Consider the following 27,348-nt stretch of genomic DNA (forward strand, 5'->3'; position numbering starts at 1 on the left):
AAACAGCTGTAAAAATCAGGTGCTGTTGAATTGTGTGCAGTGCCATAATGATAATTGGCACAGAATACATTCAGGTTTAATGTTAAATTGTAATACTGAATTAATACATTATCGTTGTATTGGTATTACTTTTAGACTATTAATAGTTTAGTCTATATAATATAACAAAGTGAATGTCTGATTCTACAGCTTAGGCTAGGTGCATACAATGTAAAAAACTTTGCTGCCTTAAAATTTTTTGTTAAATCAACTCAGATTTACAAGTCATGTCAACAGAGATGAGTTGTCACAACTTATAAAATATAGTTGAGAAAAGTCAACTTAATTTGATAAGTTATAACAACTCACCTGTAGTTATAACAACTCATCTTTAGTCAAGATAAATAATAGAAAGTTGAAATGACTTGTAAATCCGAGTTGATTCAACAAAAAATTTTAAGGCAGCAAAGTATTTTTTATAGTGTAGGTCCCAGGCAAAGCAGATACAGCTATACCTAAGAAGTGTTCGCATCGCACCTGCACTAAATTAAACGTTTTTGGCCGATTAACTGTAAAGCCAAAAAGACATAAAAGTATTGTTTACGTGGCAGTTTTACAGATAGAAAATATCTTGTTTCCAAATAAAAGATTGTAGCCTACTTACTGGGTGTTTTGCATTTTCTATTTTATGTATAGGCCTATTTATTTTTGAAGGCTTATAAATAGACTGATAGATTTCAAATACTTATTATTCTTCATATTAAATTTTGTATTAATATATATAAATAATATATTATTCATATTATACCGGTATATGTATAATACTATATTAGGCTACAAATAAACTAGTCAACATTTTTTGTGTACCATTTATTTGTTAATTAAGGCTAATTGATTTGCAGCCACTATGTGCTAAAATATATTTAAATAACCCATTTTAAACAACAGGCTATTACACCATTCGTTTTTTTCCAACTCATTTAACTTTACCCATCATATCATCAATTAATGTTATGTAGGCTGCACATGCTAATATAGGACAGTATTATAAAAAAAAAAACATAAAAATCTAGACCTAAATATAAATGTAACGGTGCTAGCCTGTAATCATTATAAAAGTAGCCTACTACTAAGAAACGTGTTGCCGTGCCTCGTGCAGTTCAGTGCCGCATACCCCCATTGCATCCGTGACCGCATTTTTCTCGGGCTTGCATAACGTATCGCGTGACTTACTAGGTTAGTAACGTGCGGGAACGTGCAGCCGAGAAGAGGCGGTGTTGATGATGGTAGGAGGAGAATCTGTTTCCTTCGTCTTCCGCGTTTTCCCGGATTTCAACCACTGTCCTAATTCCGTCGCGTGCCTCTCCTTGCACGTTATCACGTTCAGCCCACCCTCCCCGTTGTTGTACACAAAAAAAAAATTATAGTCATCGCCGCCCCCCTCCGCCTTCACGTCCCCTCAGTCCCCCCCTTTGCAAATATCTACTACCGCCTTCCTTCTCCACATGAAGCATCGGAGTCCTGGGCCCCGGCGTACCGGCTCCAGCCATGTCGGCGAGGAATGCAGCGGCTGGCGGCGGTGACGGAGCGACGGGGGACAAGACGGGTAATGCGACTGTTTTAAAAAACACGTTCTGTCTACTTGTATATTATATGACGTGCTTTAAACATGCACATATTGCGTTGTGAGGAGGAGAGGGGAGATCTCGGTGTTTCCCGCTGATGGGTTTGCACTCTCGCGTCGCACTGAAACTAGGTCAGTAGTTCAGTAGAGCGAACTCTAGCAGCGCATTGGACAAGCTGTGTTCTGAACAAACAAACAGATATGGCACATTTTGTGCTGTTACGCTTTAATTTAGGATTGAACCTTTCAGTATTACGTTGTTAATGTGACAGATAATCTAGTTGTTTAAATATAATATGTTGTGGTGTAGTTGTTTTGCGAGGCCGTGGCATATTGCCGGCTGTCATATTCGGTCATCCGTGGCTATGCTAACTCAGTTATATAGGGTTAATGTATACGTATGTGTTTGTTTACTTGCTAATAGTGCCGTTTGACAGCTTTGTTGACATTTGAGGGGAATGTGGCGCTTTTATATACGTAAACTAAATTAGCTTTTTTGTTCAGGGTGAGATAAAAACTGGACTAAGTTTATGAGTATCTTATTTGGAAAATAGACCACGTATGTAAAATCGATTAATTGCCGTTTTATTCATTGTTGAATTGTATGTTTAGTGCCCGCAAATGTAACTTTAATGTTTTTTGTTAAGTTCTTAGTTTCTTGTATTCCATCACTTCCAAAATTGATCACGTTGATATATTAGTGACACTATAGGACAATCATATTTTTTCCTCAAGTACTCATTGTCTTCTATAGACTTGCACTCGTCCCTATCAAGTTTGTTTCTTATATTTAATACATATAATTTGGCAGGTACCCCATGATGATGGCTGAACAAAATACTGATCTTAAAAAATAGACTTGAAAGTCAAATTTAGTTTGGGACACAAATACACTTTTTGGCACAGTGTTTAGTTTTCTTCAATGAGCAAAACTGTGTGACGTGACGTAAATAGGAGTCATTGTCGTCGTGAGGTCACAGCAATGCGTGATCTGCGTGTTTTTTCTGAAACGTGACTGTTGTGTAACTTGTGTAATATGTAGGTCAAACTCGGCACACTTGTAGGCCACTGCTGCGATGCCCTCCGCTTTCTCCGAAATCAGTCACTGAATCTTTACACAACCAGCCTGTACACAATCTGTACCACTTATGCTGGAAGTTTGCCACCGTGCTGTTTATTCTTATTAAAATAACTTGTGTAACCTGAATCCTCAGTCAGCTAGCCCCTCTTGTGACAGACACCCCATCCTCTTAACACTGAAACGTGACTGGAATGTAGGGTCTCATCTGGAAAGTATGTCTCTAAGGTAATTGGCCTAAGATTTACAGATACAGTCATTTCAGTGGGTTTTTTTTGCATGACCCAGGCCTGTCAGATTCTGGGTGGTGTAGCCAACAAATAAAATACATATGTCTGGCAAATTTTGATGTTTGGAAAAAGCATTGATTTCTTGTGAATTTCACTTTAATTTGACGACTCTATGCTATTGAAGATGGTAGCAATATTGATAAGTAAATTCTTAAAGCAGTCATTTTTTCTATCTACAGGTTATTTAGTGCTCTAACACATCCTGAAGTTTGTCTTCTCAGATTTTTTCAAAATAAAACTAAATTGTGTTTAAATGTGAGGAGATCCTGTCGGGATGAAAGTAACACTTGCTACTTTTGTCCCGCTGCTAATACTTTTGTATGTTGAAAATTGATATTATTCTAATTTGATTTAATTTCATTTTCATATGTTCAAACAGTTGAAAAAATATTTTATTCTCAACAATTTAAGTTTGAACTGTTGCTTTTGAAACATTTGATAAAAACTGAAATTTAAAATGAAAATGTAATTTCATTATATTTTTGCAAAGATACATAACAAAATATGTTTGCAGTAACATATTAACGAGGTCATAGTCATGTATATTTAATTAAAAAACATGTGTAACCCAAAATCTATCTTGTTTTGTTTGTTACTTTCGTCTGTGCAGGTGGGGTCGAAAGTAACAATTCACTACTTAAGTTTAAAGTGAAAATACAAAGTCGTTTTACATTTTTACAAAATGTCAGGCCACACTTGTGAGTTATTGACTACATTAAAAATGTATCTCTGTCTTAAACATTATCTTTTAAAATTATGTTTTTCTGAATTGTACTTTCGCCCCTGCTCTCCCCTACTTATAAGAGCCAGAAAATGTCTGGTAAGCTTTGAGTATCATGAAGCAGTTCAAGCAGAATTAACAATTTGTTCTAAGTTTAATACAAACAAACTGTCCACTTATGTTTTAGCTGATTTATTGTCTAGATGTTAATAATATATTTGCCCAACTTCTGTAGCTATAGGGAAATTTAATTTATTTAACACTTTAAAAAAAAACACCATGCAAAGCATGCATTAAATGTGGCAGGGGGTTAGATTATAAATCCGGATTTAAAAAAAGTGAACTAACAAGACTATTTGTTGCGGGGAAAAGATTGCAACATAAGTAAATGAAACTCCAATATCCAATAACGCTTAAGATGCATTTTCTAAATAAAAACATTTTCTAGTAAACTGATGAAATATTTAGATTTATCTGACAAGCAGCCAATTACAATTTTTTTAAAGTTTCTAATATTTTAAAGTTACTTAGGAGACTCCTTAAATTTATTTAAAATAGGGTTTAATTAAATGCTTTTGCAAGTTCAAAGTATTTAAAATAATTTAAAAAAATCAGATTAATCAAGTTAATCATGCAAATAAAATTGTCCAATTATCAAAATAATCATTGTTTGAAAATAATCTGTCAGTTTCAAAATTAACAACTGTACAATTTTTTGGCACATTTTGTATCACCTCTGCAGATTATGATAGCATAGATACAGTATAACAGAGATCTATCCAGCTGGAAAATAACATAAATTAAATGATAGCATATAGCATGATATAAATGATACGATGATACAAGGTGATATTTGTTTAATGCTAGAAGTTTTTTTTCTAATTTTGTATTTTAATTTTGTACTTCATTAGTAATTTTGTATTTTAAAAAAAGACACTTTATTCAAGTTTATCTGTTTAAACAAGCATAATGGCAAAAGAAAACGTGAGCAACATGAGACCTGTACTTTCAAATATATGTTGTAGTTTAATTTGAAAAAGGTTGCAACCAAAACCCAACACTTAACCAGTACCAGTTTTAACCTAAACAAAAGAAAAAGTCAATAAAAATACACACAAGATCCCTTAATGTGAAATATCATAAATATTGCAGAATATGACAAGTAAATGGTGTTGCACTAAAATCCTACTGTGCATTGCTGGCCAGTAGTTTAGATTTTTTACTTGTCCTTCCTGTTTTGTCACTGGCCCCACCACAAAAATGCATTGTTTTTTTTTTACAGTTTTTGTCAAAATAAATGTTTTGTCGTTAAAGTAACTTACAACAATTTATTATATTTTAGTTTGCAGTAATAGCTAAAGCCAGTTATGAATTCATAAACCAACTTTGGCTGGAAACTATGGCAAATAGTTATTGATTGATTTTTCCAGCTCAGTTATGCCAAGACTTATCACAAATCACAGTCCGATATGCTTCAATGCAGGCTCACGCTGGCCCCGGGTCATTGGGCCATCCCAGTTTTTGGCCCTATTGATTAGATATTTGTCCTGGCTTTAACTGAATGAATTTAATGTTATTTAACACCACAAAACAAGTTGACGGAATGCAGGCCTTTTAAAAACTACCAAGGTGTGGTGCCAAAGTTAAATTTCAGTCAATGTAATCACTGACCTACTTTCATGTAATTCAGTCACGTTTCTTGTGCAGTGTTTGACGTAAATTCAATGGAGTTTGGGCATGTTTCATATGCGGCTCTATGGTAACAGTGTAACGTATAATGATAAATTAGGTCACCTGATAATTTTTTTTCCATTGAAAACTGTGCAAGCGCCCACTATTCAAGTTGTTTATTTGGTTGTGTTTTGTCATTAGGAGATTATTGTGAGAGTATTTTGCAGTGCATGGGTGTGTATGGGTTTTATCAACATTGAAAGTGTAATTCAAATTTTTAAATGTTAAAGAGAAAAATGTCCTGAAGGTAGAGCTTGGGATGTTGAGTGATGTTGAACCGAAGGTGGCTGCTCAGATGCAGTTTTGTCGTACTTTTTTATTTCTTACATTTACATACGTTTTATATTACATTATACATAATAATGCGTTTGGTAAACACTTTGTGTTTGCCAAATTCATTATGTATATGTAATGTAATACGATTATGTACATGCAATGTAATACGACCTGTGCATGTATGTTCTGATGGCTAGTGACTTCAGTATGAATATTGAGATTGCCTTTCTCTTTTATCTGAATGATGTCGTCATGAGTGAATGTGAATGCAGGTCAGTGGAGGTCAGGTAATATCATGAGCCTGAGAGAGATCGAGCCTTTCACCTTTGGGCCAAATAATCCCACAGCAGATCTTCACTCCAGCACACGGGATTAAAAATCAGGTTGTTGCCGATCTGTTAATGGCTATTTAGGTCACTAGGCCCGAAAAGCATGGTAAATATAGCAGCTGCATTTGGCCATTGTCGCTTAAACCTGGCGGCAGTGTCAACACACGGCACATGCACACGTGTACATATCGGCCAATACAAGGACATGTAGGTGCAGTTCAGGGCCAGGTGAGGACTTACAGCAGCTGGTGAAGCTGGTGGGAAACAGGCTGTGGAGTAAAAGCCTGATTATGAATAAGATGCTCTGCTCGTGGAGAGTTTATGAATGGATTATGGGATATAGCGCTTAATGGCAATAACAGATGGCAAATAGGTGGTAATTTTAGCTCCTGCTGGCGGGAGAACATTTGGAAACCAAGAATGAAAGCTTTGTTTTAAGTCCATGTGTTTGGTTCCAACAGTATAGCTATTTGAAAGTTTTCTGATGTCATGTTTAGATATTCAAAAGTGCTGTTTTTAAAGTTACCTCGACTATGAAGACTTGTATGATTTAATTGTTTATATTTGCCTTGAACTACTAAAATTTATTGATGCAAAGAAACACATTTAATATTTTCATTACTTCAAAAAACTCCAACAGGTAATACTCATTTTAACCTATAGAGGTCGCCATTATGTTTTGCGTAATAGAATATTGTGAAATATTCCTACAATTTACTACCGTATTTTACCATCTTCTATAGCTTTTTGTGAGACTTGTTTATTTCCCAGTCACACATTCTTAACTCTCAGATCGCCTTTATTTTGATCTTCTTTTATTAGTATGTTTTCTGTATTATTCTTCATTTATAAATCTCTTTGAACAGAAGACCTGATGGTATATTTTCTGAAATGCGGACCACATACCACCACCTGCTGTCTGTGTGCGTTTACAACTCTCATCTTCTGTTCACATTTTATAATCTATTAATTGAAGACTTGTTTTTCATGTTTACCTCGATGTAGCATTAATAGAACAGGTTATATTGCAACCATTTGATGTTATACACAGTGATAAAAAATCAAATTGCAGCCTTCGATTAAAAAATATTTAAGTTTTTTTTAATACATTTGTACTTGTTTTTATTTTCACATTCATATTGCCAATCCCAGTTTTTATTCATTAAACCATACATGTTTATAATCGTTTTTACATGAGTGATCTTTTTACTCAGTAACTCGGCAGTGTGTAAGGTCAGGTAAACACCTTAAACTGTGTTTTTATTGAGGAAAGTTCATACACAGTTGAAGGAAAACCTGATTGCCACACCTAGATCTTTAGCCGATATCGTTTTTCATTTATTACCTTTACAGGCATTCTGGTGTCTTTTTAGCGTGTTTCTGTTTGTATTTTAACAAAATATATAAAGTTTAATTTAATAAAATATAATGTAAATATAACTGTATAATGTTTCCTGAGTCACACATTTATAATGCACCGATTTATTTTTGTTTTTTAACTGTTTTATTGTACATATAAATGCACAACAATAAAAACATTGCCAGTTGTGTGTTGACCTCAGTAGAACTGAATTAAAGTAAATATCACATTGCATTAATATGTATATTTTGACAATCTTATGTTTTATTTTGTTGATACTTTTAAAAGATAAGTACTTAGCAAGTCAAACCAAATGTAGTTTTAGGATTTTTTGAAAAAAAAAAGAATCTTAAAGGTGCAGTGTGTAATTTTTAGAAGGATCTCTTGACAGAAATGCAAAATAATATACAAAACTATATTATCAGGGGTGTGTAAAGACCTTTTTATAATGAACCGTTATGTGTTTATTGCCTTAGAATGAGACGTTTTATCTACATACACAGAGGGTCCCCTAACATGGAAGCCGCCATTTTGTGCAGCCATGTTTCTTCAGAAGCCCTTAACAGACAAACTTTTTTTACTAAGTTGTCTCCAACGATGATTTTTTGTCCGGTGGCGGCTACCGTAGCTTCTCTGTGTTTCAAAAGCAAGAGGTGATCAGTGGACTGAGCCGTTGGTTGCAATTCACAACCTCACCACTAGATGCCACTAAAATGTACACACTGCACCTTTAAACAGCGTTTATTCTTTATAATTTAACCCGAATTTGCCATGAACATAGCCATAGAAGCTGGCATTAAAAGAAAATAAAAATATATTTTCTTACATTGTATTTTGCATCACAAAATATATTTGTATTGTATGTTATACAGTTTTTTTTCTTGCTATAGTTTAAAAAAACTAGAATTTATATCCATAATGCAGTGAAATGTTTGTAAGATAATATTAACTCTAATTTAAATCAACAAAATTCAATACATAATGCTGTGATTCTGCCATTGTCTTCATTTACAGCCTTATTTTACAGGAAGCAAAAACTATGTAATCAATTCAAGTCATATTTAACACTGCACTGAAAGCCCTAATGCTGTTTGTGCTCAAAAAGTTAAGCAATCATGACTTAAATTTAGCATTTTGGATCCATAACTATCTTTGTTCATTAAACTTATTAACTTGCATAAACCATAATAAGTAACTTAACATTATCAGTTCAAAATGCTGTGAGGAATACCCCTAAAAAATAATAATAATAATAATAAATGATTTATATTTGGTCCAAGAATAACAACTAATAAACCAGTTGATAATAACATTTCTTAGAGTTTTACACTCTTTGTAACATTATTGATTTTTTTTACATTTTGGTTTTTTTTTGTGAAGTCACCATTCAGGTGATCAGTGTTTCCTTTGGTACGCACACACCACATGTAACTCATCATATTTTTTCCACTATAGTGAATATACACGTGAACAGTGCAGTGTGTTGTGTGCTTCTGTGGAGAATTAAGTTCATACATTGATTAACATATAATCGGTCCTGAATATCTTACACATTGTTATATAAAGTTAAATGACAATTTAAGTTCAGTCTTTATGAACACCAAGTAAACTCAATTGTTTAAGTGCACTGTACAAACTCATGATAACAATTTAAAGGATTAGTCCATTTTCTTAAAAGAAAAATCCAGATAATTTACTCACCACCATGTCATCCAAAATGTTGAAGTCTTTCTTTGTTCAGTCGAGAAGAAATTATGTTTTTGAAGAAAACATTGCAGAATTTTTCTAATTTTAATGGACTTTAATAGAACCCAACATTTAATACTTAACTCAACACTTAACAGTTTTTTTCAACGGAGTTTCAAAGGACTATAAACAATCCCAAACGAGGCATAAGGGTCTTATCTAGCAAAACGATTGTCATTTTTGACAATAAAAATAACAAATATACACTTTTAAAGCACAACTTCTCGTCGTGTAGATCCGGTCGTGATGCGCCAGCTGACCCCACTACGTCACCGCAATACATCATGACGTCAAGAGGTCACAGGACGAACGCGAAACTCAAGCGTCTTGAAAGAGGACCGTTCCTACGTTGTTGTATGTCTGATACTAATTAATGTCTTTGTGGCAGTTTATTGTTTAAAATGGTCCGCAAATGTGCGTTTTATATATGTAACACGTGACCTCCCTACGTCACTACGCATTTACGTTAGGTCGCGCTGGACCGGACCTCGACGAAAAGTTGTGGTTCAAAAGTATATATTTTTCATTTTTCAAAAATGACAATCGTTTCGCCAGACAAGACCCTTATGCCTCGTTTGGGATTGTTTATAGTCCTTTGAAACTCCGTTGAAAAAAACTGTTAAGTATTGAGTTAAGTATTAAATGTTGGGTTCTATTAAAGTCCATTAAAATTAGAAAAATTCTGCAATGTTTTCTTCAAAAAACATAATTTCTTCTGGACTGAACAAAGAAAGACATCAACATTTTCGATGACATGGTGGTGAGTAAATTATCTGGATTTTTCTTTTAAGAAAATTGAATATTCCTTTAAGTTCAGTCTATGTGGCTACCAAGTTAAGTGAACTTGAATATATAAGTTTTTGGGAGACCCATACTTAATTGAATTAAGATCAATCAAATGAGTTCAGTCAACTTTTTAAGTGGTTTTCAGTGTGCCTGTTTTAACCAACAAACTAGTATTAAAAGAAAAGGAAAAAGTAATGCACGGTATGGACTTTTGCGGAGCTGAAGTAGGTTGCCTATGCTGTACGCTCATTCAACCTCAATGCGACATCTTAACATGAACTTTTCTGTGTTGCTATACGCTTTTAAAAACCCAGAAACCCAGTTTACGCCAGGTTCCAAAATTACACTTTCACAGACTTTTTCAACCTAAAAAATGTCCTGTTTATTATTTAACCACCTGACAGACAAAAAGTATAACTCTGAATGCACAACAAAATCCTCAGATTGTTTGTGCACCAGTTACAGATGGTCTGATTCTTTAGATTTCTGTTATGAAACCTATTCCAACGTGCCCTGGTTTTTGATATGTAGTACGTCCATGGGCGCGCTTGTGTCTCTCTGATTGGAGTTATGTTTTGGTATGTTTCTTTTGCTAAAATGATTTCCTCCCTCCATCTGTGGCAGGAGATGCTTTAGAGGAAGGGCCCCAGGGTCTCTCTGTCTCTCTGTCTGGTTTGATGACCCCCACCTCAGCCGCTGGCATGGCCTCAGGCATGGAGCTGCCCAGGAAGAGGAAGGGCAGCATGGACAACTCGTAAGTATATTGAGGTTATGCCATGTTATTTTTTGTATGACCAATATTCTCTTCTTTGGCCTGAATCCCCCCTCCTGGTTTTGTGAATGAGTTATAAAATGTGAGAAAGGGACAGCACTCACAGTTCAAGCTTCAAAAATAGCGTTTAATCGCCCACAACCGATTAAACGCTATTTTTGAAGCTTGAACTGTGAGTGCTGTCCCTTTCTCACATTTTATGACATTATTCACATTGAGGGATTCAGCACCCAGTTTGATTTACCCCATTATCTGTAAGTGTGAGCGTGTTGTTGCACAGAAGATTTTTTGTGAATGAGTTCAAATGCATTGGGGAGGGAAGTGCGTGGTCTGTGTATACGTACTGCTTTCCTAGAATCACTGCAGCATTTTATGAGTCACTTTAATCATCTCGCCACTTTGTTTCCAGGGAGACAAAATCTGCATTGAATCTAGATGAGGATATGGAGGACGATCAGGGCAGGTACTGTACCCATTATCAACAACTCAAAATGACTCGTATGATTCATGACTATTCATTGTTTTAACACTTATTCTGTTTTAGATCAGAAGATGACCAGCACCTAAAAATTAAATGTATCAGGTACCCACTGTCAATATTTATTAACTTCTATAGAGAACAATCACTTTTAAATGGCGCATACATTTAAAGTAACCTATTAAATAACGTTAAAGTAACGTTTTTTGATTTTTTTTTGCGTTGTTTTTAGTGTGTTAAATATTTGGGCCTCATTTACAATTTGTGCATACAAACATATTTGTGCGAGCTCCTTGTTGAAACCATGCATTATTATTTATTAATACGTTTGTATAAATGATTCATTGTTATATCATCAAACTCAGGGAGAACCATTTACGCACATAAAGTACACAACGTGTTATTAAAAAAGGTTTATCTTTTGAATTATAGGGAACCTCACAGTCAAATTGAAAAACGGCGACGAGATAAGATGAATAACCTGATTGACGAGTTGGCAGCGATGATTCCCACGTGTAACCCTATGTCCCGCAAGCTCGACAAACTCACTGTGTTACGAATGGCTGTTCAACACCTCAAATCTCTTAAAGGTATTTAATAGACTTTTAGCGTCTTTACTGTTACTGTGGTGTTTTGTCTTAAAAGGACACTCCACTTTTTTTGAAATTATACTCATTTTCCAGCTCCCCTAGAGTTAAACATTAGATTTTTTAGAATCCATTCAGCTGATCTCCTCCGGGTCTGGCGCTGCCACTTTTGGCGTGGCTTGGCATCATCCATTGAATCTGGTTAGACCATTGGCATCGTGCAAAAAAATAACCAAAGAGTTTGGATATTTTTCCTATTTGACTCTTCTGTAGTTACATCGTGTACTAAGAACGACAGAAAATTTAAAGTGCGATTTTCTAGGCAGATATGTCTAGGAACTATACTGTCATTCTGGCGTAATAATCAAGGACTTTGCTGCTGTAACATGGCTGCAGGATGCGCAATGATATTACGCAGCAGCCAAAAATAGTCCCCTTAGTATCTTTCAATGGTAGGGGACTTTTTTCGGGCAGTGCATAATATCACTACGCCTGCTGCAGCCATGTTACAGAAGCAAAGTTCTTGATTGTTACGCCAAAATAAGAGTATAGTTCCTAGACATACAGTGGGGCAAAAAAGTATTTAGTCAACCAGCAATTGTGCAAGTTCTCCCACTTAAAAAGATGAGAGAGGCCTGTAATTTTCATCATAGGTACACTTCAACTATGAGCGACAAAATGAGGAAAAAAATCCAGAAAATCACATTGTCTGATTTTTTAAGAATTTATTTGCAATTTATGGTGGAAAATAAGTATTTGGTCAACAACAAAAAAGCAAGATTTCTTTCTCTCACAGACCTGTAACTTCTTCTTTAAGAGGATCCTCTGTCCTCCACTTGTTACCTGTATTAATGGCACCTGTTTGAACTTGTTAGTAGTATAAAAGACACCTGTCCACAACCTAAAACAGTCAGAATGCAAACTTAACTATGACCAAGACCAAAGAGCTGTCAAAGGACACCAGAAACAAAATTGTAGACCTGCACCAGTCTGGGAAGACTGAATCTGCAATAGGTAAGCAGCTTGGTGTGAAGAAATCAACTGTGAGAGCAATTATTAGAAAATGGAAGACATACAAGAACACTGATAATCTCCCTCGATCTGGGGCTCCACGCAAGATCTCATCCTGTAGGGTAAAAATTATCACCAGAATGGTGAGCAAAAATCCCAGAACCACATGGGGGGACCTAGTGAATGACCTGCAGAGAGCTGGGACCAAAGTAACAAAGGCTACCATCAGTAACACACTATGCAGCCAGGGACTCAATTCCTGCAGTGCCAGATGTGTGCACCTGCTTAAGCCAGTACATGTCCGGACCCGTCTGAAGTTTGCTAGAGAGCATTTGGATGATCCAGAAGAAGAGTGGGAGAATGTCATATGGTCAGATGAAACCAAAACATAACTTTTAGGTAGAAACTCAACTTCTTGTGTTTGGAGGAGAAAGATGCTGAGTTGCATCCAAAGAACACCATACCTACTGTGAAGCATGGGGGTGGAAACCTCATGCTTTGGGGCTGTTTTTCTGCAAAGGAACCAGGACGACTGATCCGAGTTAAGGAAAGAATGAATGGGGCCATGTATCGTGAGATTTTGACTCAAAACCTCCTTTCGTCAGCAAGGGCATTGAAGATGAAACGTGGCTGGATCTTTCAGTATGGCAGTGATCCCAAACATACCGCCCGGGCAAAGAAGGAGTGGTTTCGTAAGAATAATTTCAAGGTCCTGGAGTGGCCTAGCCAGTCTCCAGATCTCAACCCCATAGAAAATCTTTGGAGGGAGTTGAAAATCTGAGTTGCCCAGCGACAGCCCTAAAACATCACTGCTCTAGAGGAGATCTGCATGGAGGAATGGGCCAAACTACCAGCAACAATATGTAAAAACCTTGTGGAGACTTACAGAAAACGTTTGATCTCTGTCATTGCCAACAAAGGGTATATAACAAAGTATTGACATAAACTTTTGTTATTGACCAAATACTTATTTTTCACCATAATTTACAAACAAACTCCCAAAAAATCAGACAATGTTATTCTCTGGATTTTTTTTCTCATTTTGTCTCTCATAGTTGACGTGTACCTTTGACAAAAATTACAGGCCTCTCTCATCTTTTTAAGTGTGAGAACTTGAACAATTGGTAGCTGACTAAATACTTTTTTGCCCCACTGTATCTGCCTAGAAAATTGCAACTTTTAATTTTCTGTTGGTCTTAGTACACGATGTAACTTCAGAAGAGTCAAGTTTTAAATAGGAAAAATATCCAAACTCTTTGGTTATTTTTTTAGCATGATGCTAATGGTCTAATCAGATTCAATGGATTATGCTAAGCTATGCTAAATGTGGTACCGCCAGACCCGGCGATCAGCTGAATGGATTCCAAAACTGTAAAAATCAAATGTTTAACTCTAGGGGAGCTGGAAAATGAGCATATTTTCATATCCCTTTAATGCTAAACAAACAGTGATGATTTTCAATTTATTGATGTGTAATTTTAAGCCTCCTTTTCAGGGGCGACCAGCTCCTTTGCAGAAGCAAATTACAAACCTGCATTCCTTCCAGATGATGAGCTTAAACACCTTGTTCTAAAGGTAAATGTATTGTCATTACTATAGTAAATGTACTAGTTTGCATAAAGACAAATTAGTGATTGTGAAATTGCAAGGTAAACGTTTAAATAACTTCTGTTTTTATTGGTTAGGCTGCAGACGGATTTCTCTTTGTGGTTGGCTGTGACCGTGGAAAAATAGTATTCGTCTCTGAGTCGGTTTCTAAAATCCTTAACTACAGTCGGGTAGGAAAGTTTGACTATTTAAACACTTCAAAGATTTATCTTATAATTATTAAGTGACAAACATGTTCATACAATTTAGAACTTAATGGGGCAGTTTCCCAGACTGGGAAAATTAACCCCCAAAATGGGGTTTAGATTAATGTAAAACTAGTCCTTAGTTATATTAGGACATTTAAGTAGTTTTTACAAACATACTCTACAAAAAAATACTGGTGTGTGCATTAATATATGTCAGTGCAAGACGTTTTCAAATTTACACGTACATGGACAATTACCTTTGTTTGTGCCCCCATTAATCACGACTCGTTGTTTGCAGAATACATTTTTTGTTTACATCATATGTGTGTGTGTACTGTGTTTAATAATTATGTTTATATAAATACACACACATACATGCATAATTTTAAGGAAAAAATTATTTATAGATTAAATATTTATATATAATATAAAATATATATATATATAAATATAAAAATGTAAATACACATGTAAATACTTTTTAAATATCTACATACGTGTGTATTTATTTATTTATTTATTTATAATTATTATACACAGCACACACACATATATAAACCAAATATTTTATTTTGCAAACCATTAGTCGCGATTAATTGTTATGCGGCATTAAGTCCATCTTTTTTTTATTTGGCCATAAAAATACATTTACATCTATGCATTTGGTTGACACTTTTATTTCAAAGCAATTTGCAATGCATTCATGCTGTACAACACGAAACATCAGTATCTGTGTTTCCTGGGATTGAATCCATGACCTTTGCATGGCTATCAGTCTCTTAACAAAGGTTTTTTTTAAGAGATTCCTTTTTTTTTAAGTCAACTTGTACAGGTATTTTTAATTTCAAACATTTACACGGAAGATTTAAGATCGATAGAAGCAAACTTTTGACTAACAGTGTATTTAAACAGTTGCTTTAGGAATGATTGTTAGAGTAATGATAAATGATTCAGCTGATGACAGTGTGACTTTGCAAAATCTATTGGTCAGCAGTGACTCATCTGACTGTTTTTCACCGCAGACGGAGTTGATCGGACAGAGCCTGTTTGATTACGTTCACCCCAAGGATATTGGTAAAGTGAAGGAACAGCTGTCTGCATCTGAGCTCTACCCACGGGAGCGCCTCATAGATGCCAAAAGTAAATGCATTAAAATAACACTGCGTGCATGCACACAGGCATGACACTGTTTAAGTGTTTATATGGTTGCATATAAATCTTGATCTACTTCATAAACATATAGCATAAGTGTATAACCACCCCACCCTCTATTTTGCAACAACTGTGTTTGTGTAGCGGGGTTGCAGGTCCAGGCTGAGCTTCCTGTCGGAGTTGCTCGGCTCTGCTCTGGGGCCCGACGCTCCTTCTTTTGTCGTATGAAGTACAACAAAGTTACCGTCAAAGAAGAGAAGGGCTTTCAGGCCGCTGCCTCAAAAAAGAAAGGTTAGTAGCATTATTGTGGTTCTTATTGTGTTGAACAACTTGATAGAAAAGCTGTGTGTTTACATTCACCAACAGTGCTATTATGTGAAGCAGAAAAACCTTTGGTCTGTGTGTTTGTACAATTAAATCAAATGTATTACCCATTATTAAAATCTGTTGATCCGCCTTGGTGCTTGGAGAACAATGTGTGGAGGAAGTAATTGCATAAAAGTCCTATTTTTTAACATGTGTAAAATAAGTGTAGTTGAAGATTTAAAGTTTCATTAGTATTAACCAACTATTAAAGGGACACTCCACTTTTTTTGAAAATATGCTCATTTTCCAGCTCCCCTGGAGTTTTGATTCTTGCCGTTATGGAATCCATTCAGCTGATCTCTGTGTCTGGCGCTAGCACTTTTAGCATAGCTTAGCACAATCCATTGAATCTGATTAGACCATTAGCATTGCGCTAAAAAAATAACCAAAGACTTTGAATATTTTTCCTATTCAAAACTTGACTCTTCTGTAGTTACATCGTGTACTAAGACCGACAGAAAATTAATTAGTTGCGATTTTCTAGGCAGATGTGGCTAGGAACTATACTCTCATTCTGGTGTAATAATCAATGACTTTGCTGATGTAAGATGGCTGCAGCAGGCGCAGCGACACCACGCACTGCCCGAAAATAGTCCCCTGCCATTGAAAGTAACCAAGGGGACTATTTTCGGGCAGTGGGTAATATCACTTCAAAACAGTAAGAATCAAATGTTTAACTTTAGAGGAGCTGGAAAATGAGCATATTTTCAAAAAGAGTGGAATGTCCCTTTAAATGGTAATGTCTTGTGGCATTCAAATGTCTTGCAAGTGTCACAATTATCTAAATTTTATATGCAAAGCTTTCAAAATATTCTGTCCTTATCATTCAACTCACGTTTTTAGATTTAATCTTGCAAATCTAGGATGGCAAGTTACGTGCACCTTTTATGTTTGTCTTTATCGACATATGGTGAAAGATTTACAGCAGTAAATTGAACCCACTTTGACGCCATGTGATTGATCAACTGCCCCAACAGAGTCGCAGCGGTACTGCACTGTTCACTGCACGGGTTACATGCGCACCTGGCCCACGCGGCAGCTGGGCACAGAGGGAGAGGCAGAGGCAGACAAAGACAGCTCCCATTTTAGCTGCTTGGTAGCGGTCGGTCGCGTGCATCCCCACACCCTTCCCCAAGCCAATGGTGAGATCAAAGTCAAGCCAACCGAATTTGTCACCCGCTATGCCATGGATGGCAAATTCACCTTTGTGGATCAACGGTATGTTGACTGTGTAAACGGCTTGTGTAAACTGTGTAGCGGGTGGTTTTGCATAGTGCTCATAAGTTTAGGTTATTCAGGCTATCTGTCCAAAATGTTTTGACACTTGGAAGGTTTTTTTTATCCGTGTTGTACCCCAACATCACATTATCCTGCTTATTATATGGCTTCTTGCCACAATTAAAGGGATTGTTCACACAAAAATAAAAATAATGTCATTAATGACTCACCCTCATGTCGTTCCAAGCTCTTGGGACCTTCGTTCATCTTCGGAGCACAGTTTAAGATGTTTTATATTTAGTCCAAGTGCTTGTTGACCCTTCATTTAAAATCTACGTACGGTATACTGTCCATGTCCAGAAAGGTAATAAAAACATCATCAAAGTAGTCCATGTGACATCGGTGGGTGTTGAAGCATCGGAAATACATTTTGGTCCAAAAATTACGACTTTATTTAGCATGACGTACAACGCCGCTGACGTGTTATCTGGTGCATCCCAGCTATTTTTGTTTTGTTTTTTGTGCGCCCGGGCTTCGTTTGAGGGAGACGCATGCTGTAAGTTTGAAAAAAACACTTCACAAACATGTCTGAGGATAACACGTCATCCGCGTCACTGCAGTCACGTGACTTTAGTCTCGCGCATGCGCTTCACAACAGACACGGAAGAGAAGACAATGCTGAACAATGTCATAATTTTTGTTATTTTTGGACCAAAATGTGTTTTCGATGCTTCAACACATTCTAACTGACCCACTTAAACATCTTAAACTGTGTTCTGAAGGTGAACGTAGGTCTTAGGAGTTTGGAACGACATGAGGGTGATGGATGGACACACTTTTTGGAGCTATAAATATTCTTGGGTGAAATGCTCCTTTAAAGGGATAGTTCACCCAAAAAAGAAAATTCTGTCATCTTTTCCTCACCCTCAATTTGTTACAAAAATTGCTAAAAAAATGTAGCGCTGTCACAAGATTAATCGCAATTAATCACATACAAAATAAAAATGTGTGTTTGCATAATATATTTGTGTGTGTATTATGTAAAATTATTATAAATACACACATACATGTATAAATTTAAGAAAAATATTATTTATGTACATTATTTATTTATATATAATAGAAAATATATAAAAATATATATACATGTAAATGTTTCTTAAATGCATACATACATGTGTGTGTATATATATGTATGCATTTAAGAAACATTTACATATGTACTTTTATTTTGTATGCGATTCATCTTTCGACAGCCCTAATTTTTTTGTTCTTCTGAACACAAAGGAAGATATTTGTAATGAAGCAACAAATAGAAGCACCATTGACTTCCATAATTGGAAAGAATATATGGAAGTCAATGGTGCTCCAAAGATAGTTTGGTTCCAAACATTGCTCAAAATATCTTTCTTTGTGTTCAGCAGAACATCAAAATTAATACAGGTGTATAACAAGATAAGGGTGAGTAAATGATGACAGAATTTTTTTTTTAACTATAGGTAAACTATCCTTTTAAGTTATGAGAGAGTATTTTAACATGCAAAAATTACTGAAATCATCTTCAAGCATCACATACAGTGAGAAATATAGAAATAATATTTCACTTTCATTCCACACAGAGCCACCACCATTCTGGGTTACTTGCCCCAGGAGCTGCTAGGCACATCATGCTATGAATACTTCCATCAGGACGACCTGCCACATTTGGCAGATAGACATAGAAAAGGTACACCTTTACGTTTTTGCAATTAAAGCAATACTTGCCACAAAATGTAAATATTTTGTTATTTACTTACCCTCATGCCATATGACTTTCTTGAGTAGAACACAAAACAATATTTAGCAAAGGTCCCACCATATTTTTTTTACTAAAGTGGATAAGATCCAGGGACAACTGTGGCCACCATTCACTTGTATTATCAAAGCTGCTATTTGCTGTATATCTTGTTCTGTTCCACACAAGAAAACTGTCATATACGTTTAGTGGAACATTAGCAAGTAAATTATGACAAAATTAAAAAAAAAAACATTTTAATAATTGATATATATCCCTCTTTGAACAATGTACAAATCTCTTTTTTAAATGATGCAGGTAGTTAAATCCTCATCAGCCATTATTATCTGTCTATTTCTTAAGACCATTAGAACAGTTTTGAAGGCAAATATATGAGGCGAAATGTTTTTGTATTTGATTACATGGCAAATAAGTCAATGTGAACTTTAATACCTTCACTTTTAGGCCTAGTTCTGCCCAAAATTCTGTGGTTGTTTACTCACCCCCCCCATATTGTCTTGAACCCATATGACTTTCTTGTGTGAGAATAACAAGAGGAGACATTTTTAGCAATGTTAATGCATTTTTCTCCTAACAATATAAGTGAATGGTGGCTGAAACTGTCAGTCAGTAACATTCTACTTTATATCTCCTTTTGTGTTCCATGGAAGAAAGAAAGTCATATGGGTTTGGAACGACTCGAGGGTGAGTAAATGATGACACCATTTTTATTTTTAGGTGAGCCAAGTTAAACAGAATGCTGTGCATGTAACATCTTGGTGTCTTTACAGTGCTGAGGAGTAAAGAGAAGATCGAGACAAATTGCTATAAGTTCAAAACGAAATATGGCTCTTTTGTCACCTTACAAAGTCAGTGGTTTAGTTTTATAAATCCCTGGACCAAAGAAGTAGAATACATAGTGTCAACCAATACGGTTATATCGTAAGTGCTTTAATCTTGCTTGCTTATCTCAATTTGAATAAAGCTGTTTCTCCGAATTGTAAGACAGTTGAGATAACAGATTATTTCCCAACTGTTTTACCGTCTGACTCAGCGGTAAAAGTAATCCAGGTGGATCAGGGGATAAGGCGGAGCAACCTAGCAGTTCTAAGGCCTCAGAAGGTGAGTGGAAATTTGTTTTGTTTCTAGGCACGTATGTTGCAGAAGAGGTACAGCCACAAGAGTGCATTTAAAAAAAAAATTGTTAAAGGGTACCCCAAATATTAAAGGAATGGTCTGCTCATTTTCAATATTAAAATATGTTATTACCTTAACTAAGAATTATTGATACATCCCTCTATCATCTGTGTGCGTGCACGTAAGCGCTGGAGCGCGCTGCGACACTTCGATAGCATTTAGCTTAGCCCCATTCATTCAATGGTACCAATCAGAGATAATGTTAGAAGTGACCAAACACATCAACGTTTTTCCTATTTAAGACGAGTAGTTATACGAGCAAGTTTGGTGGTACAAAATAAAACGTAGTGCTTTTCTAAGCGGATTTAAAAGAGGAACTATATTTTATGGTGTAACAGCACTTTTGGGAGTACTTCGACTCGCCTGAAAAGTCCGCTCCCCTTCTCCCTCTCATAATGGGAGAGGGAGGGTCTTACTGCGCTGAGTCGAAGTACTCCCAAAAGTGCTATTACGCCATAAAATATAGTTCCTCTTTTGAATTTGCTTAGAGGGGCGCTGCGGTTTGTTTTGTACCACCAAACTTGCTCGTATAACTACTCGTCTTAAATAGGAAAAACGTTGATGTGTTTGGTCACTTCTGACTTTATCTCTGATTTGTGCCGTTTAGTGAGTGGGGCTAGGCTGGATGCTGTCGAGGTGTCGCAGCGCGCTTACGTGCACGCACACAGATGATGGAGGGATGTATCAACAATTCTTAGTTAAGGTAATAACATATTTTAATATTGAAAATGAGTAGACTATTCCTTTAAGATTGACACTGGGATTGGCTATATGAATGTTAAATAAAAACAGTACGAATGTCAGTTTTAATAAACTTTCTCGTCTTTCTATTCAAAGATGTTTGTACTATGAGCAAACGGCGCGTCAAACTACATCGCTCCAGCAGTGCATGCGTCATTGATAAACGCAAGTTTTGCCTTGGCTTGCTCAAAGCTCTGAAAACTTGAGAAGTGTTTATTTGGCGACACAGCTCCTTGCGAGCGTCTCAATTCACTAGCGCTTTCATTAGTTATGAATGGATTAATTTACACGTTTCTCCGTCACACTCAGAACATGCAGGAGTGCAGAGTTAGCCACGGCCACTTCTCTACTTCTTTACATTACAGTTACAGTACGTCTGACTTTTTATTTCAGGGTAATGGAATATACTATCATACCGCCCAGCGCTAGTACAGTAGATACGATTACAGTAGAAAGTATTAAAACGTAAACGTCTTCATAGTCGAGGTACCCTTTAAAGTACATTGTTGTAAAGTACAAGTAATTAAAGAAGCAATCCGTATTTTGCCTCTACATCACCATCTCTGTTTGAATCATAGAAGCATTTCATCAGCTCATTTGCATTTAAAAGGACACACCCAAAAATGTCACATTTTTGTTCACACCTACAAAGTTGGTAATTTTAAAGTAACACGCCCGGATTTTGGGAATTTGGCTTATTCACTGCATCCCCCAGAGTTAGATATGTCCATACATACCTTTCTCATCTCCGTGCGTGCTGTAACTCGGTCTGACGCAGCCCCCGCTAGCTTAGCTTAGCACAAAGACTGGAAGTGAATGGCTCCAGCTAGCATACTGCTCCCAATAAGTGACAAAATAGCGCGAACATTTTTCTATTTTTGTGTTGTGAATTGTATAGTCACACCGTGTACAAATAACAAGGTGATATGAGACGCAGCCATCTTTTAACAGTATACATACTGGGAACTATATTCTCAGAAGACGAAGCACTGCTACATGGGTGGAGTGATTTGCACAACAACTTTCTGCTCCTCACCAGGGGGCTTCTCGGTTGCTGCGAGCAAATCACTCCGCCCAAGTAGCAGTGCTTCGTCTTCTGAGAATATAGTTCCCAGTATATATACTGTTAAAAGATGGCTGCGTCTAATATATCGCCTTGTTGTTTGTACACGGTGTGACTATTCGCGTTATTTTGTCACTTATTGGGAGCATTATGCTAGCTAAAGCCATTCACTTACAGTCTTTGTGCTAAGCTAAGCTAGCAGGGGCTCCGTCAGACAGAGTTACAGCATGCACGGAGATGAGAAAAGGTATGTTTGGACTTATCTAACTCTGGGGGATACGGTGAATAAGCTAAATTCCCAAAATCTGGGTGTGTTCCTTTAACATGTTATAATAAAATATCTTTGGGGTATTTTGATCTAAAACTTCACATACGCACTCTAGGGACACTAAAGACTTTAAACAAAATCCTGTAAAATTATTTTTTATTTTTTACAAAAAAGTTACGGATTGCAGCTTTAATCACAAATGTATGCAAATTTTAATTCGCTTTTGTATTTAACAAGCTTCTATTATTGTGGAGGCCCATCCAATTCTTAGGACTCCTTTTTTTCTTGTTTGTTTCAAAGATGATGCCAAGAAGTCCCAGCAGGTTCCAATCATCCCGGGCATCTCCAGTGCCTCAGGCACCATGATTTACGCTGGCAGCATAGGGACCCAAATCGCTAATGAGATAATGGACTACAATAGGTAAACCAATTATGTGCCTTCTCATCCACTGTTGTATTTGGAGGTGCTTTACTTACAGTTAACTAAAGCTGGGACAATTTAAGAATGGAGTTATTCAAAAACTGACTGCACAATTGTAGACTTTTTTGATACATTTTAAAATGTCTTTACATGGGTAATGATCTCATACTGTTTTCTTAAGGATGAACTCCTCACCATCCAGTGGCAACACAAGTCCATTCAGTTTACCACAGGACAAGTCTCCACTGGCGCAGACCAGCAGCAATGTGAGTCCACATGTAAACGTTTTGTAAAACGGAGTTTGCAAATGAGCTTTGCCAGTGTACATTTTTTGCCCCATTCTAATCCCACATTGCTTTAAGGTGCCAAATGGGGAAGCAACAGACATGGAGATACCTGGAAAGTCGGGCTCAGAAGAGGAAGCACGGGGTGGGGCCTTAACAGCAGGCGAACATCTGATGGGTAGATGTTGCAATAATGTACAATTATGTAATATTCATAATAAATATGAAGAGTAGGGATTTTCTTCACTGTCTGCTTGTGTTCCTGTTTTCCAGAAGCAAGTTCTCAATTGGATCTGGAGGGCGTTCCAGGGTTAAGCGCTCTGAGCACTGATGAGGCAGCCATGGCAGTCATTATGAGCTTGCTAGAGACTGATGCCAACCTCGGTGAGGCTGTGGACTTTGATGAGATGCACTGGTCTCTCTGATCACACGGCTCCAAATCTCCTTTTCTTTACATTTTGAAAAGATCCCTTTTCATCTGGAGATTAAAAAAAATATCCGTTAACTTTCACTGGGCAGCAAGCCTTTGACAGTTCTATGTTTTTAATTTATTAGGATTTTTTAATAAGTTGGATAAGCTGCATGGCAGATCATTTAGTGGCTAACCTTTGGAGATCAAAAGGTAAAGGAGATCAGGAGACATGAACAGAAATTTACCTTAAGCTGAATACCTTAAGCAACATGACCATTTTTTTGGTCTGATGTGCAGTTTCTTCATCTAAGCTCTGGGGTCACTGCTCCCTTGGCGCGGATTGGACGGAGCGAGATTCTTGGACCGTTTAAAAAAAAGGCAAGAACCATCCAGTCAATCAACACTTGAACTATGTATGGATGCTTTGCGGCAATGCTGGATTGAATTTTTTATTAAATAACTTAATGGGATTTCTTTGATAGGGGAATCCTGGTTTTAAAGCATAACACATTTTGAATTCAATGTGTTAAAATGAACAACAATGAAAAATGTGGGGTGGGGTTTGGGGGCGTGGTCAATATTGTTGAGCGCTTGTCAAACAGAAGTACTTGAAAGTCGGAAAATTAAGGATCACCGTTAGGCCTGACAGTTTTTCTCTCTCTGGTCTACAACCTGTGTGTGAATCTGTGCTTTTCCCTTAGATTGCCCTGCTGCTTTTAAATGGTGTGATAAAGTCGTGTCAATCTGCTGTTTGAAGGAATGTTTGGAAGAGAGAAGGTCATAGAAAGTATCTATGAATAAGGGCAGGGTATCTCAGGGAACTATACTTTGTGGAATTAAAACCCTTCTTGAAATCAATTATTAGATATAATGCCAAGAACCAATTTTTTTTGACACTTAAGCTAGGAGTATAGTCCCGTTTTTACGCATATGCAAGGGTCTGCAAGGCGTACAGTACTGCACATACTCTAAGCATAAGTCATACATGCATAAAAAGGAGAATTTAGTATGTAGCAGTGGCGGCCGGTGACTTCTTTTTTCGAGGACCCTTGATGCCAACATGTATGTAGGCCGTCATGTGTGTGGTTCGTAATTTCAAAATATGTGTTCTGCGCATTGAGTGAACCTATGTGCATCACGTGTTTTGTCGGGGTGGGTGCCTGCTGCAGGCGCGTCTAAGGGGTTTGTGATAGAAGAGACGCTCGCGTTTGCTAGATACTCGCATAATCATATAGTATACATAGTATACTGTTAAGGGAGTGTCTTGCGTGTATTTTGTGAACGTGAGCGTCTCTTTTGTCATAAACGGTTTTGACGCGTGTGCAGCAGGTACTTATTTTGACAAGACACGTGATGCACATGGTTCACATGACGCAACAAACACATATTTTGAAAACACGAGCAACACACATGACACTTTGAACACATATTTTGAATTTGCGCCCCTCGGATGAGCAGTCACGAGGCGCCGCTGATATGTAGACAGAAATGCATTGCATGTTGTCACAATGCACATGTGTCGTACGTTTGTGTACACGTACAGTACGAGTCAAATAAGCTATACTTTGCAAATCTGTGCGCGTACGTTCATGCACACGTAAAAAGCAGACTATACTCCGGGATTTATAGCTCTGATAGTGTAAAGGTGGTGTTTATGACTTGATCAGGGGTAAATTCATTCATGGGTTTGTGTTTAGTGAGTGTTGTCCATATTTTGAAATTATGTCTCGTATTTCTATTTTATATTTGGGAATTACTAATTTTGGGAATAGCTCAACTGACCTTTAAAATACTAACATGAGCACCTTTGTTTAAATATGAGTGATAGGGAAGCAAAAAAATTGGTGGTGTTTTTTTTTTAGAGGTAATCATAGTATTTTTTTGTTTGTTTGTTTTGTGTTTCACGGAAGATCAGGCTCATTTTTACACAACAACAGCACGGAAAGTCAGGACTTACAGTTAAAGCAGTCTGTACAACTTGTGTGCTATATTCCAATTCTTGAAAATCCCTCCCCTGTAGCTCTCGAAATCTAGTCGGACATTTGTGTTAACATTTTGTACTTGCTACCATTTTGATGTCCTCTTTGGAGTTTCATAGCTTTTGGATGATCCATGATTTTGCTGTAGTGAGGATTAACATTATATCCAACATTTAGGTTTTACAAAAGAAATTTTCATTTTTGTACTGACCACAGAAGACCTTAAAACTTCTTTCAAAATCTTTAAATTTTAAATGTATTTAAAATCGGTTTTAATAACAGGCAAGAAGCTTGTATACACCATTTGAATTTTGAGCAAAAATATGTTTTTAGGATTTTCCTTGATGTGGTTCATACTCTCAATTTTCCTAGTTTTATCAAATAAAACTAGGACTTGTTTGTGGAACATGCCTGTGATTATGGCATCTGACAACAAATCGATTCTTAAACAATATCATCTGATTTGCCCAGGAAACTTCACATTGCAGAATTGCTTTGTCTGTTTTTGTTTTCTTCCAACATTTGGCTTTGATTGTTTCTAATGGCATTTGGTTTAAAGCAGTGGTTCTTAAACATTTTGGGGAATGCCCCCTTGGGTAGGGTGCATCCCTTCGACCCCCCCCCAAAAAAAAGACATTAAACAATCTCAAACTTAGAATTTGAATTTAAAAAAAACTTAAATTATAAAATGTAGTGCTGTTGGTTAGTAGCCTTACTGTCTGAGGTTTAATTGCGCATAATTTATAATGTATTTATACATTGGCACCATCTCACATCCCCCAATATGAGAACCGCTGGTTTAAAGGATGAGCATCACTGAACTGATTTACTGTAATTGTGCAAATGTGTCATTGTAACGGCATTGTGCAATGAAAGGTATCATTCTTATCAGTATACCAAAGCAGTTTCACAACAGAGATATTTACAGGTGCCCTGTACTGTGTAATAATTATGTGGCAATGATGTGAGCGGCTTTTTCAAAAGGTCTTGTCTGTTGTCAAAAGCTTCCATAAGCTCATTTGAAGGAAGAAACCAATCAGCCCCACAAACTGCATGTGCTCCGATATAAAACAGCTAGATGACACTGCGCATAATGGATTTTTAAATAAGTCTTGTCATAATCGTTATCTCACCCTAAAAACAGCCACATTATCTACATATATAGGGGATTTCCTTTCACCTTACTTAAATATCATAGGATCACCTGTTTACATCAATTTAATAGCCAAGATGGACAGTGACGGTTTGATAGACAGTTCAAAGCACAGGAACAGCTGTTTCACTCATACACAGATGCCACATTGAGTGATTTGGTCCATTCCTGCAGTGGGTCATTGATGCAGTCATATTGCTGAAGTCAAGTGTTCCTGTAGCTCATTGCATCAGCAATACAAAGGATTGTAGGTTCAATCCCTATAAAATCGTATATACCTTCTAATGCACTGTAAGTTGCTTTGGATCTAAGCGTCTGCCACATCCATAACCGCCCTATAAACACACAGAAGAGAACCGTTTTTCTGGATAAAAAGCGCAATTGCATTTAGTTTTTTCAACCCATTTTAACTCTTTCCCCGCCATTGACGAGTTATCTCATCAATTAAGAGAAAATATTTGCATAAAAAACGTGTTTCTGAAGAATTTTTATGTTAATGTGCAATTATCCACCGCAATTATACACTAGATGGCGCACTTACCCAATTTATGAAAAACTTAAGCCAAAACGTTATTTACTCATTTTAAACTCTGTGTATGTTTTGATAATCATCCTGAATCTGATCTCTAACAAAATTCCTTCACAAAAATGCAATTATTTTAACTTTTTGCTAAAAAATGTGTATTTTTAAAGAAAAATACCCATATTTAAGAGTTTATAAGCAGAGAAAAAATATAGATAGGATGAAGAAAAGTT

The 27,348-nt window shown here is 36.5% G+C and overlaps 1 protein-coding gene across 5 annotated transcripts; it reads left to right on the forward strand.

Moving 5' to 3' along the window:
• The first annotated feature begins 1,219 nt into the window (after positions 1–1,219).
• bmal2 (basic helix-loop-helix ARNT like 2) lies at positions 1,220–25,687 on the forward strand. Of its 5 annotated transcripts, none has more exons than XM_055174017.2 (18): positions 1,221–1,585; positions 10,545–10,674; positions 11,102–11,155; positions 11,237–11,275; positions 11,603–11,760; positions 14,252–14,343; positions 14,454–14,546; positions 15,587–15,704; positions 15,861–16,007; positions 17,060–17,300; positions 18,920–19,026; positions 19,750–19,779; positions 19,866–20,016; positions 20,129–20,196; positions 22,644–22,764; positions 22,946–23,030; positions 23,127–23,226; positions 23,322–25,687. In XM_055174017.2, the coding sequence occupies exons 1-18, from the start codon at positions 1,528–1,530 to the stop codon at positions 23,471–23,473; spliced, it is 1,944 nt and encodes a 647-aa protein (XP_055029992.1). In that variant the 5' UTR covers positions 1,221–1,527; the 3' UTR covers positions 23,474–25,687. The 5 variants fall into 5 exon arrangements, with proteins under 5 accessions (XP_055029995.1, XP_055029992.1, XP_055029994.1 ...); XM_055174018.2 differs by having other exon boundaries at positions 1,223–1,585; positions 14,264–14,343; XM_055174020.2 differs by lacking the exon at positions 11,237–11,275 and having other exon boundaries at positions 1,220–1,585.
• The last annotated feature ends 1,661 nt before the right edge of the window (positions 25,688–27,348 follow it).

The sequence above is a fragment of the Misgurnus anguillicaudatus genome, chromosome 15 (genome assembly GCF_027580225.2).
Source record: "Misgurnus anguillicaudatus chromosome 15, ASM2758022v2, whole genome shotgun sequence".
Taxonomy (NCBI): Eukaryota; Metazoa; Chordata; class Actinopteri; order Cypriniformes; family Cobitidae; genus Misgurnus; species Misgurnus anguillicaudatus.